Genomic DNA, 13,017 nt, shown 5'->3' on the forward strand with positions numbered 1-13,017 from the left:
TGAGAATCCTATGAAACCCTAAGACTGATTTACATTTGAGATGCTGCGCATAGCGTCTGCGGCTAATGAAGAAAATGTAGATTTAACCATAAATATACTCGGTTGTTGTATCAATAGTTTTAGGTAGTTTAAAGCCCTATAGTTTATGCAGCCTACCTGTAGACTGTTTATTTTTTCAGCTCTGAAAATAGAATAAAAGAATAATTTTGCATTTTTAACGAGTATATTTTATATCCTGCATAACAGAAGGAGACACTGAATGGAAAAGAATAAAGTATCTTTTTTAAAGTGCCTATTAAAAGTCCCATAATGACTGAATCTGCAGAGATTGCTCTTTAATTAGGCCGCTTGCTTCTGCCAAACAAAACAAATTGAAAGGAAAGTGGTCAACATGCAAAATTGATGACTGAGCCCCTTTTGTGGTCGGTACATTGTGTGTTGCTTGCTTATGAAGTCTAATGCAATCATAAATTGCGTCCTCCGGCCAATCAGCGGGCCAGGGGATAGGGCATGAAAGCGACCCATGTGGAGAACTTTGTTGAGCCCCATTGTGAGGCTGTCAGCCCTGAGAGGAGGGCCGGGGGGGCTGGCTCCTATAAAACTCCTCTCCCCAGAGTGAGGAAACCAGAGGAGTTAGCAGCCATTCACACGACTGATTCTCTCCCAGCTGACACAAGGAGTATTTCAGATTTCACACACTGTTTTTTTAAACCGGGACCATGATGATCCCAAGCGTCATCGCGCCTCCTGCCCTCTACCCGGGGCTGTACCGACCCGCCGCGGCTCTGCCGCTCCCTCAGACTCTGCCGTCCGCCTTTCCGACCCACTCCAGCTTTCTAGTGGAGGACCTGCTGCGGATAAGCCGCCCAGCCGCCTTCATAAACCGGACTGTCCCGTCAGCGAGCGCCACCACCACCGTGTCCTTCAGCTGCACGCCCGCGGAGCGCGCGATAGCTACGACCGCGGTGACGCGCGAATCGTGCTCGCCGAAAACGTCGCTGCCGAGCAGCAAGGACCCAACTTTTCTCAAGTTTGGAGTGAGCGCCATCCTCGCACCTTCACCAAAGACCAGTGAGTAAACTGACTGTTTCCACCTTCACTTTGAGTTACATGTTTCTCTAGATTTATTTTCTCTTTCAGGAATGATTTGTAACATGTCTGCTGTTCCTCCACAGCGTCCTCACCCCCTACAGTCCACAGCCTGCACTCCAAGACCTTCCCCTTCCCCTGCTTTGACGGAACCTTTCACCCCATATTCAGGACGCCTTATTTACCAGGTAGGCGCAACTTTTACGCACTTCCCCTTTATGGATTCATCTCTCCTCAGCCTTTAGAATTCTGTCTGAACTAATTGCATTTAAATGTAAAACACTTTCACCCCCTGTCATATATTTTACCCAAAATAGAAGCAGAAAAGGGACAAACAGCCAGAAAAGAAGAAATCACTGTCTTATTAATGGGGACCTCTAGCTCTGGCCCCTGGCCGGACCCACCCACCCACCCCCTAATTAACCAATTATCTCAAATCGTCACGCTCTAAATTTGAGGCGGGGTGGCGAGTTATAGTCCCCCCTGCTTCCCATTGGGGGGCGTTTTGGCATTTTCCCGGCCCACGTTTTCCCACAGCGCCCGGGGGGCCACCGGGCCGCTGTGGCGGGCAACAAAGCCTTCAGCACCGTGACCAATTTGGTCAGCTCCCACCGGGCGAACCACCCACACACCCCGGAGAGTGACTTTTACCAGGCGGGCCAAAGGCGTGAACCAGTCATGCACTAATTTCCCTATTAGGCGCTATTGAGAGTTTTCAATATTCTCACAAGACCACATAGCGCGTCGTTGTTCCTGATTCTGCTGCGGCCACAGGGCAGCTACAGTCAGGAGGAAGTCCAGTCAGCAGTCAGCAGAGAGGGAACGTGTCTTGCGCGGTGGGATTTTGAAGTAAAGCGAATTTTTAAAGGCCCCAGCTGCAACCAAAATGTCTCAGCTGGGGATTTTTTTTCCCCCTTGCATGCTGCCCATAGGATAGGTTACCACTGACCTCCAGTCCTCACTCTCTCTGTGCCCTAAACGTTCCTCTATTCTCCAGCCGGGCCAATCAACGAGTTGAGATAAAGAATAATCTCTTAGAAAAGTCTATAAAGTCGCTAGTCCGTGCTTTCATTCAGACAAATCATAATGGAGATGGAGTCTTTTCATGGGCTCAGCTGAAAGCCTCAACAAAACAACTCCAGCGCCCTGAATAGCTTTTCGTGTTCATTTAATGAAAATGATTTGAGGGCATGAAGAAAAAAAAAAAATGCGCCATTCCCCTCCACTCTTCACTCCCCCCTCCTGGCATCAGTATTCTGGTATGCAGTTGTGTTTAGTTTGAAAGTGTAAATCTCCTTTTGTTGCGATAATATATGGCCTTCGCCGCCTGTCCAGAGTCTTTTCTGCGTTAGTTCATTACTACACAATTACCGTTCACGGTTTATTAACTCCTCTATCCGCCCTCACAGGGTTCCTTAAAGGATATGCTACCTCTTTACCATACCAATGCGGTTGGGGACCGGCCAATGTGCTAATTAGTCACCTCGTGCCATTTCACTCAAAACGGAGACGTATTGCACAGTTCCAAAGGGAGAAAACGTCCAATAATAACCGGTTGAAAAGTATACCAGCCTTGAAGAGAAATCATTAAATTCATATAGAGGCTCCCTGATGTGGCTTTAAGTTTAGATTTAGAAAGCAGTGAGACAGCTGGTTCTTTTCTGGCTGCAGATTCATTTTAAGGCTATTCTCCGTGACATTTGTTTGTTCTAAGTTGCCACAGAGAAAGCGAACAGTTTCCAATTTCTCTTGTTTGTTTGTGTTGCAGCATCTTCATCTGTTGTTCCCATCCCCGGGACTTTTTCATGGCCTCTGGCCGCAAGAGGGAAACCCCGGAGAGGGATGCTGAGGAGGGCGGTGTTCTCGGACGTACAGCGGAAGGCCTTGGAGAAAATGTTTCAGAAACAGAAATACATCAGCAAGCCCGACAGGAAGAAACTGGCCTCCAAACTGGGCCTAAAAGACTCACAGGTAAAAGCTCCTCTTAAGTGCTCACGTGACTTCAGAGTGTTCGCTTTAAATGTACGTAATTTGCGTAGACGCCGTTGCGCATCGCGCTGCGCCTGACGCAGACCTTTTAAACTCACCATTTTCTCCCCGTCAACAGGTGAAAATCTGGTTCCAGAACCGGCGGATGAAGTGGAGGAACTCCAAGGAACGAGAGCTGCTGTCGTCCGGTGGCTGCCGTGAGCAGACGCTGCCCACCAAAGCCAACCCGCACCCGGACCTGAGCGACGTGGGCAAGAAGTCCTCAGCTGAGGATGAAGAAGAGGAAGAAGAGGAGGAGTTCGGAAGAGAGAGAATGAGGGCGGAAGGCTCCAGCATCTCCTCTCCTTCTCTCTCCAGTAAGCACTCAGACTTCTCAGAGTCAGATGAAGAAGAAATAACAGTATCTTAATTTATTTAAAAACAAAAAACAAACAAACAAAAAAACAAATATAAAATATAACCCATGTTTTGTTTTTATATGAGACTGTGACCAGATTTGTAAGAAACAAACCCCATAAATGTCATTGTTCAAACAATAAGTTTCACTCAAGTTTGTTGCTTCATCAGGATCTGCTTCTGAGATACAATTTGCTGTTTTGCACAGCTTTGTTCAATTGTACAGTATTTTGTACAATTTTGTATGGAAATTTTATGCCAAGAATATTAAGTTACTTTTGCCTTGACCTTGAATAGAGTTGTTTATTGAAGAAATGTAGCTATTTCGTTAATAATTTATATGAATCTGTTTAATAAGTGCGTTGTATTATGTGCTGTATATATGTTTATTTCACATTTTTTGTACAAACACCAAATAAAATTGTAAACAAGTCCAAGTGAAGAACATGTGTGTGCTGTTGTTGAAAAACGGGCACTGTTTCACAAAATTAAATCATAAATAATCATTAATTTTTATTGAATCACAATAACTTAAGACTAGTACAGTGATATCAGATTTAATTCTCCGAGCCCTGGACAGACCAGTGATGACAAGCAATCATCAATCTGCTCTGATGTAAAGAGACTGTACACAAAATACTCCTTTTCAAGTACTGTAACAAATCAGCTAGAAAAAGTCATCAAAATGCTGCAAGATAACCAACTATTTACAGAGTTATGTTACATATAAAAAATGTACATAGCAAAGAAGGCTAAACATTCATTGAGTTTGTGAGTAATAAACAGACAGACTGGTCAAATGCTTCGACAACATCCACACCTCTCAGAGCAGGCTTTTCACAAGACAAACACAATCAGTCTCTTTGTGCTTACAAGGACTGTAGCAGGAGAGCCTCTATGAATTACACAGACACACATATGGACAAAGAACATTTGCCACAAATCCGAAAAGTCTTTAACAAATCTGGTTCCATGCTGTACGTCTCGGCAGTGCTGAAATCGGGGGGGGGGCAAATGCACGTTGAGCTTTTGGCTCCCATTTGGAGATCAGAATGAATGTTGCATAGCATCGGTGACAAAAACAGTGAAAGTGATGGAAGCCGCGCTGAACTACATGACCCCCGGCTTTTAAACGTCTGCCTGCCCTTCCCAGAAGGCAGGCTGGGAGGTTTAAAACAAAAGATTAAGTACAATAACTTTTATTTCTTTTAAGCCATAGAAATGATGTCAAACCGTTTTACATTATCATTCAACCACAAGTACCTTTATACCTTTAACCTCTGATTACTTACATCACTATAAACAAAGCAGCATATACACTAGTTTTCACTTAATTAGTTCAACATGTTTGTTATGACAGTTCTGTTCATCACAAATCACATAATCAGAACAGACCATGAGCGTGGCGAAAGCATAGTTAAAGGATGGGGATGAGGTATAAAATCAACACATTTTTCTTAAACTTTCCTCACCCAGTCAACCTGCAAAAAGTTCTGATTTCAAGCACCAAAACACTTCTTTATATTTTTCTTTTCTTGCTAGTGGTCCAGATATTTACACCAGCTTGTCAGCAACTGGGTCATACATGCATACAACTTAATTTGAAACCCAAACTACTGCTTCTCATTCACGTCTCTCCAATCCCATGGCATCGGTGTTTGATATGATGAGAGGTCGACCCTGCTCCTCAACAACCGGAGGGTGCTCAAGGGGAGAGTCGACTCAGAGCCCTGTTAGGTTTTACAGCCATTTAGACAAATAAAGAATCAGCTAATGCACATAGTCTGTTAGAAAAGAGTAAGGCATTGTTTAAGAGTTCAGTCCAGCACCAAAAGAGATTTGTGCTACAACAACCTGTTTAGGCCAGTGTGCGTGGGGATCTCAAAGGATTATAAGGGGTCAAAGCAAGAACTTAGAAATTGTTTGAGGCGTCATATTTGTGAAATTACACATAAAGTTACAACACAGATAGAAAAGGACATTATCATAAATATTATTAAAGTTAAAAGGATTAATCAAGCCGTAGTGAATGTTAATTTCCCAGTTAGCACCATATCCTCCTGAAAGTCTTGTTTTTTGTGAGAACTAGGTCTTTAAAGGGATCAGATTTTGTTCTTGCCTTTGTAAAATTATCTTCACATGTACTGGGTAAGAAAAGCTTTTTATTTCCAGTAGGTCTGACTGGTGTCTGTGTTTACAGTTGTGTTTTTGGCTGATAAGATTTGTGCACTCACTATGTTATTCTGCTCCATTTCAAAGGAGCTGCTGTCTGGTGGAACAGGGAGATGGGATCTAACCACTGGGCCATATGATGCGCCAACTCCAAAAGAAACATGTCGGCAGGACTGTGGTGAGAATTTTTGGTTAAATCAAGACCGGGGGGATGGCAGATGTTGACATTGTTCTGGTGAAACAGTGTTTTTGCTGTGTTTCCCAAGTTTATATAATTGATTTTCATATATAAACACACCAGTTCTCATTCTTTTTGTCCATTAAGGGCTTGGAATGCAGACATTTAATTAAAAAAAACACTCAGATTTACATGTATCTGTAAGAGCTATTATTAGTGCTCTCTTTAATTATTTGTTTGTGGACACACAATACTTTTACATAAATGATCTCTCTCAGGAGTTTTTGGAGGTGAGAGTGGGCATTCTGTGGGACTTAACATTCACTTTGGCTCAGTTTGTTCCCCAGCAATCACACATGCAACTTCAGCTGCAGAGGAGGAGGAGAAGCAGAAAGTAGCTGGCTGTTTATCCATCCATCCATCCAACCAGTAGCAGCCTCATCTGTGCTCTCAGCAGCTCAGTGGCTCAGGCTCACTGATGCTCAAGAGACGAGGGCCTGTATTACCATCTGCTGGCAGCTTAGGTGCACTGCGGCCCAGGAAGGACCAGGAGTATCTCCGACTGATGATGAGCTGGAGCTGCTGCTGCCACTCGGTTGAGGATGGAGGACTCCTGGCTGGTGTTTAGGTATGCTGATGGCTGGATGATGATGGTAATGATGATGCCTCACCAACAGTGACAGGCTGTGTGCTTTTATTCTGTCTCTCTGAAGTAGATGTCAGGCTCCTGACAGGAGCCACGGGCCACAGCGGTGAAAAAAAAAAAAAAAAAAAAAAAAGACAAAACAGCGCAGTGCAGTAGAAACTCTTGTTGCCCGTTTTTTTGAAATGCAATCTTAACTTTATTTTCTCTTTTAAATATTTGGGTTACCTGCACCCAAATTAAGGTGGCTGGATTTTGTGGCATGAAATTATGCTCTCAACAAGACGTTCTCACAGTGAGAACATTTCGCATAAAAAGTCTCTCTTGAAAACTGATCCCAGTGTTGCGTTTCATAGACATCACAAGGTCGACTCCAGTGACGAGTCCAGGATGTCATCCTGGTGGCTGTTGCTGTTGGAGTCGCTGTCGTAGCTCTGCGGGCTCGACGATGTCGCTGCCTCCTTCAGACGCATCAGCATGTTCATCTGTTGGCAAAACAAGTGTCAGTCGGCTCGAGCTTTCCAACTCCGAGATGGAAGAAGCCCCTGATCTCTTCAAAGATGGTCTTGCTACTAAGGTTTGGATTATTTTATGTTTTGATGTAAATTTCAATGTTATTTGTACATCACTAACTTGCCTAATTCTTTAAATGCTCAGTAACAGAGCTTCTTCATGTGTGTTTTTGCTCACCAGTGGGTCTGCATCGCTGTCACTCTGTGGGGGCTCTTTCCTGACTCCTTCCCTCGGGGCAGAGTAGCCATCGAACCCCACATCTTCTGGGCGGAGCTGCAGCAACGGGGGCCAATCAGCTGGAGTCGGTGTGGCTGACCACGGGTAAGTGTCAATCACCCAGGCAGCCGGGTCCTCCCATGCAGCCCGGCGGCCATACAGCTACAGAGACACAGAACGTTAACACTGAACGCCGTTTTATGTGGAGATTTCTCTGCCTCTAAAGTACAGGGAATAATTTGCTCATGTATGAGAGGAAGGTTGCACTAGGGAAGATAAAACTGAATACCAATCTCAGTGACAGCAGGCAAAACTAAAAGCTGCTCCAAATTAGTGACAACCCTAACCACCGAGAAAGTCAGCCATACCAAATGAACACAGTATCTGATAAATTCACTTGAGAGAATTGCAACTGCATTGTCAATAAAGTTCAGCTTAATTTTAGCATGTACTGAGATGACTGCAGTCTTTTGACAGAACATTTATATTGTGGTGGCTTGTTTTGTACTTGTAAGAATCATTCTGTGTGATTCTAGCTGCTTAATTTCTTTAGAGATTTGACTTGCTCTGCTTTTGTTTTAGAAACATATTAATAACTAAGGATCATTATTCTACTTTTTGAAGAACTAGATGCCATTTTTAAGTTGTTGAAGTGGAGATTTAGTGCAGCCTTAGCAAAAATAAATAAATAAATAAATACAGTAAATTTATTTATACAGCACCATTCAGAGATAAGGCAGCTCAAAATGCCAACAAAATGCTTTACAGTGGTGTAGAGATGCATTTAAAATAAGACATAAAGATAACATTAAAAATACATTAAAGTGCATTTAGAAGCATAAACTATAAAAATATAATTTAAGTATGTATGTAAGTATGTTTAACTTATTGGTAAGCTGCAGCAAACAAAAATGTGTTAAGCCTTTATTTAAATGAGCTAATGGTTTTAGCAGACCTCAGGTGTTCAGGAAGCTTGTTCCACAGGTGGATTTGATTCTGGGAGCTCTGAATAAACCTGTCCCAGATGACCTGATGGGTGTGGATGTTTTGTAAGGTACAAGTAGATCAGAGATGTATTTAAGCCTGATACCAGACTAGTTACAGCATTTTAAAATCTATACTTTGACATAGAGAAAGGCAGAGAAGTCATTTAAGGACCAGTGTAATGTGCTCCACTCAGCTGGTGTTAGTGAACTTGGGCAGCAGCAGCTGCAGCTATCTAGTTGATTTTTACTAAGATCAGTGAAGACACCATTACAATAGTCTACTAGCCTTCTGTAAATAAATGCATAAACAAGTTTTCTGTGTCTTGTTTAGACAGAAATCCTGTTATTCTTTGCTGTGTTTTTAAGACAGTAGTAGGCTGATTTTGTAATTGTCGTTAAGTGGCTGTTGCTGATGAGAGACAAATTCCTCTGCTGAACTGAGACTGCACTGTGGTAATTAGCTGCCTAATTAAATCAGATGCTAATAACATGCATCTTGAGTACAAATTGAATCCATTTCACTTTGATGAACATAACCCTAGTCCTCTAAGAGGGCAAATCTGAACAACTGTATCATGCTCAGACTCATTACACTTCTACTTAATTCAGATGGATCTTTTAAACACCCCCTCAGGATGTCGAATCAAGTCTCTTTAGTGATTTGTTTATTGTTACAGCTAAAAACATTGTGAAAAGCCTCAATCTGCACCACCAACAAAAACAGACGAAGTGTATGTTTTTGTTACCTGCAGTCCCTCCCGCACAGCCTCCAGCATGTAGGGAATGATGGAGTAGTTCCAGAGGTCAGTGAACCAAACCCTGGATCCCTCAACGTCCATGGGACATGACAAGAAGAGGCGGGGTCCTGCACACCACAGAGCAGAGAGGTAAAACACCAGTTATTTCTCGACTGACTTGTATTTAACTGATCTTTCATAAATCATGTACAGAGCCCTGGAGTGTTGATAGAGAGAGAAAAATATATATTTATCAAAGCCATGTTTTACTTGATATGCACTGATCAGCCACAACATTAAAACCACTGATAGGTGAAGTGAACAACACTGATCGTCTTGTCATAATGTTCTGCTGGGAAGCCTTGGGTTGTGACATTCATCTGGATGTTACTTTGACTCATACCACCCACCTAAACACTGTTATAGACAAAGCACACCCCTGTGCTCAGTGGCAGGGGCTTCCCCCAGCAGGACAGTGCCCCCCACCCCACCCCACCCCACCCACACACCCCACCCACAAAAACTGCTCCGAAATATCTCGAGAGCCCGAGGTGTTGACCTGGCCTCCAAACTCCCCAGATTCTGATCTGATCCAGCATCTGTAGGACCTGCCTAATATTGTGTAGGTCCCCCTTGTGCTGCCAAAATAGCTCTGACCCAGTGGGCATGGTCTGGCTTGTTCCAGTGCATCCCACAGATGATGTCAAATAATATTCTACAACTAGATGTGTGAAGACCGTATTGGTCACTCAAACCTAACAATTGTCACATGTTCTTACCTAATTAATAACTTAACTCATCCTTGGCTGAAACGGGTTTTGCATTGTATTGTCTTTCTCCACATCCTTATCTAGAAGACCTTGGTTTCCCCAGCAACGTAGAGAAGTGGTGCCTAAGAAAGCTCCTTCACAGACATGTATATTTTTCTCTCTATGACCACTCTGGGGCTCCATAATCATTCAGTATCCTCTTACCAATGGTGACATCAGAGGAACTGTGAGTCTCCAGGAAGCGGTTGAGGTGGTGCCAAACCCGCGGGATCCAGTCGATGATCTTCACCAGCTCCACATTGCGTGTTCGACTGCCGATCTCTGTCTCGATCAGCTTCCTCCTCAGATAGCGACCAAGGAAGCCTTTAACTGGCTCCATGTGGTTGGCACACAGCACCCACCTGATCAGAGGACATACAGGTATGTCAGGGTTGAAAAATAAAGGGGAAAATTTTAAGACCATGTAATTCTTTCAATATCCAGCTGTCAGGGGAGTGGGAGGAGGAAGAGGAGTTTACCTGAAGTTGTGGTGAAGCTGCAGGTTGGGGGCAGATGATGTGGCTTGGCTCATGGTGCCAATAATGTAGGGGCTGACAGGAGAGAAGAACACTCATTATTACTGTGTCTTACTGGTTAAAATCAGTCTATTCTGAAAGTTTTAAAGTAGACAGGTTGAGAGGGTTTTACAGTTCTAACAGCCTCTAACTCTACTCTGAATTGAAAATGTTTGAAGTCACAAATGAAGTGAAACATCTCTTGGTTATCTGTATCCAGATTCTTCTGTGTGCGTGAACTGACCTGTGCTGGTAGTTACAGTTGAAGAGACCGTTGAAGATCTCTCCCAGGGAGCTGACGTGGTGCAGGTTGTCCAGAATGACCACCAGAGGGCTCTCCACCCCCGGGACACCACTGCACTGCTCAGCCAAACCTGACAGGTACTGACGCAATTCCTACAGAGGGAGAGGGAGAGCATTTGGAATCATGTAGCCTTGTCCTGGTATGTTAAATTACCCACTTGGTTTACCATACATTACTAATGCCAAAAAGCTATTTTTGACCACACATTTGAATATTTTTGGTCATTAATTTGTATTCAGTGTATTTTTCAAACATGTTCGGTAGATTCCGGTCAAATCACTTTAATCAACTTTGGAAACTTAAACATGGTAAAAAGTACCTATCAAAAAACAAGTAACCCATTATTTAGGATTTCACCTTTTGAGTCTGTGTGTGTGTTTCTGTCAAAGGCCAACCACTACTTGCCTAACCCTAACTTTAGGCACTGACCAAAAATGAGCTTTTTCTCAACTGGCTAAGAGGCTTTTATTCCCAGTAGCCTGTGACAGAAGCACCCACATACTCACATGATGAAAACAATACCAGTCCTGCTGTCATAAATTTCTGTGTGTGTGTATTTACCTTGCTAGACTTGTGGTCCACGTTAAATGTGACAACAGCATGTGGGGTCAGAGGTCGGCCCTCCAGCAGCAGCAGGTGTCGAGACAGCTGATTGGCCAGGTAGGTCTTTCCTGTGCCACTGGGGCCTGACAGGATGACTCGTCTGTGCTCCTTCAGCAAGGAGACATAGCGCTGCAGCATCGGCTTCGGGATCAGAGTGTCGAACACCAGCGAGTCCACGTTCTCACTGGTCACACCTGGACACACAAATATCAGTATATTCATGTTGGTGCAGACAGGTAGTCTACGAAGAAGCCTCTTAGACAGAGTGGAAGCAGCAGCACAGTGTAAACACTGTCCGGTACCTTTGAGCTGGATGCTGATGGTGTTGCTGTCTCCCACCAGGTAGCCACAGGGCAGCAGCTCGGGGGTCTGGGCGGCGCTGAGGCTGCTGGGACGGTGGATTTCTCCGATGTTGTATCCCTCCACACTGTCTGAGCTCAGGCCCAGCTGGCTCATTGGATCCACGTGGGTAATGTACTCCTGTCAGACACAGAGTTTCTACATTTAGCAGCTTTTCAAAGGATTCAAATTTCCTCTCCAGTGTGATTGAGAAAATGTGTTTTTTGTTTGTTATAGTAGAAAACCTGGGCTGTCATTAACCAGATACTCAGTACTTTTAGATACCTTTTGAAAACTGTCTAAAAAACAACACTGTGCTGAGGTGTTTCTGACATTGTCTGTTATCTGACTATTTTGTGGTTATATCCCTTGTTTACCTTGAAAAGGCGTCGCACCACTCCATCCAGAACGTCCCACTTGGTTTTACCGCTCACACCAATGCAACCAATCAGGAAATGGCGAGGCCGGCCCTCCTGTGATGGAAACACGACTGGTTTTAGATCCCAGAAAGCCTACAGGTATAACAGTATTGACCAGTGTTGACATATTTTTCAAACTGGTCTCACCTCTCCCCACTTCCCGTCCTCGTCCAGGCTGACGACGATCTTGACGTGTCTCCCCTCCTTCCTCATCCCTCCCTCTCCACCGGTGTCGTCCAGCAGCATGTCTGACAGGAGGGAAGAACAAGTCAGACACAAGGTTTCTATATTTCCCATAAACTCTTCATTACCAAGGTAAGTAGTTGGAAAAAATCAATTAATATTAAATATTTGAGTTAATGGCTCAATTGTCTCCATGTTTTCAATTTAAAAAATATTTCTTACTATACAGAAATGTATTCAATCACAACACTGTAAGTCCCATGGCATCTGCTCTGTCTTACCCAGGCTGGTGGACTCACTGGTGGTGAGGTTGAGGCTGTGCTGGGAGAGCCCGGGCCCTGGGGCCTGGCTGTTTGGGTGAGGAGGAGGAGAAGATGAGATGGAGGCCTGGGAGCCTGTCCTGCTGCCCTGATTCTCCAACTTCAGACGGTCATTCTCTGCCTTCAGTTTCTCGATCTCCAGCTGCAGACACACCAGAGTTAGCTCTGAGCTTTAGCAGGTATGGCCTTTTAAATGTCTTAAATTCTGCACTTAAATTACAGCGCAGCCTTCAGGTCAGCTAAAGTGTCTGTCTGTAAATACTTTTTGAGTGCTGTCTGTGTGTGTGTGTGTGTGTGTGTGTGTGTGTGTGTGTGTGTGTGTGTGTGTCTCTGCAGACCTGCATGCGGTTCATGGCCTCCCTGAGCTGGTCCAGCTGATGGGCAGAGCTGAGAGCCTCCAGGCGGATATCAGTCAGCTTCATCTCCTTCTCCCTGAGCTCACTCCGCAGCTGCATCACTGTCTCCGCCTCACTGTCCAGACATTCTGATAATCTGTAAACACACACACACACACACACAGGCAGGACACCACGATTTAGTTTCATGAAATATTGTGATTTAAACAGAGCTTCTCAGTTTGAACAGTTTCATGTTCAGACAGTGACA

General features: G+C 44.1%; 2 protein-coding genes across 3 annotated transcripts in view; one reads left to right on the forward strand and one right to left on the reverse strand.

Moving 5' to 3' along the window:
• The first annotated feature begins 584 nt into the window (after nucleotides 1-584).
• On the forward strand, nucleotides 585-6,610 carry dbx1a (developing brain homeobox 1a). The gene is made up of 4 exons (XM_018683314.2): nucleotides 585-1,071; nucleotides 1,176-1,277; nucleotides 2,858-3,060; nucleotides 3,197-6,610. Exons 1-4 carry the CDS (start codon nucleotides 720-722, stop codon nucleotides 3,485-3,487), a joined length of 948 nt encoding a protein of 315 aa, XP_018538830.1. The 5' UTR covers nucleotides 585-719; the 3' UTR covers nucleotides 3,488-6,610.
• The window catches only part of nav2a (neuron navigator 2a), a 206,204-nt gene continuing 197,149 nt past the window's right edge, over nucleotides 3,963-13,017 (reverse strand). For both annotated transcript variants that reach the window (XM_051075360.1, XM_051075361.1), the window contains 12 exons: nucleotides 12,750-12,903; nucleotides 12,373-12,553; nucleotides 12,056-12,156; nucleotides 11,867-11,962; nucleotides 11,453-11,630; nucleotides 11,109-11,344; nucleotides 10,488-10,639; nucleotides 10,208-10,279; nucleotides 9,894-10,090; nucleotides 8,929-9,047; nucleotides 7,158-7,358; nucleotides 3,963-6,952 (listed from right to left, as the gene is read on the reverse strand). In XM_051075360.1, the coding sequence (XP_050931317.1) occupies nucleotides 6,827-6,952; nucleotides 7,158-7,358; nucleotides 8,929-9,047; nucleotides 9,894-10,090; nucleotides 10,208-10,279; nucleotides 10,488-10,639; nucleotides 11,109-11,344; nucleotides 11,453-11,630; nucleotides 11,867-11,962; nucleotides 12,056-12,156; nucleotides 12,373-12,553; nucleotides 12,750-12,903 (1,813 nt within the window). In that variant the 3' untranslated portion in view covers nucleotides 3,963-6,826. The remainder of the gene's footprint in view (nucleotides 6,953-7,157; nucleotides 7,359-8,928; nucleotides 9,048-9,893; nucleotides 10,091-10,207; nucleotides 10,280-10,487; nucleotides 10,640-11,108; nucleotides 11,345-11,452; nucleotides 11,631-11,866; nucleotides 11,963-12,055; nucleotides 12,157-12,372; nucleotides 12,554-12,749; nucleotides 12,904-13,017) is intronic.

Source organism: Lates calcarifer, linkage group LG2, assembly GCF_001640805.2.
Source record: "Lates calcarifer isolate ASB-BC8 linkage group LG2, TLL_Latcal_v3, whole genome shotgun sequence".
Lineage (NCBI taxonomy): Eukaryota > Metazoa > Chordata > Actinopteri > Centropomidae > Lates > Lates calcarifer.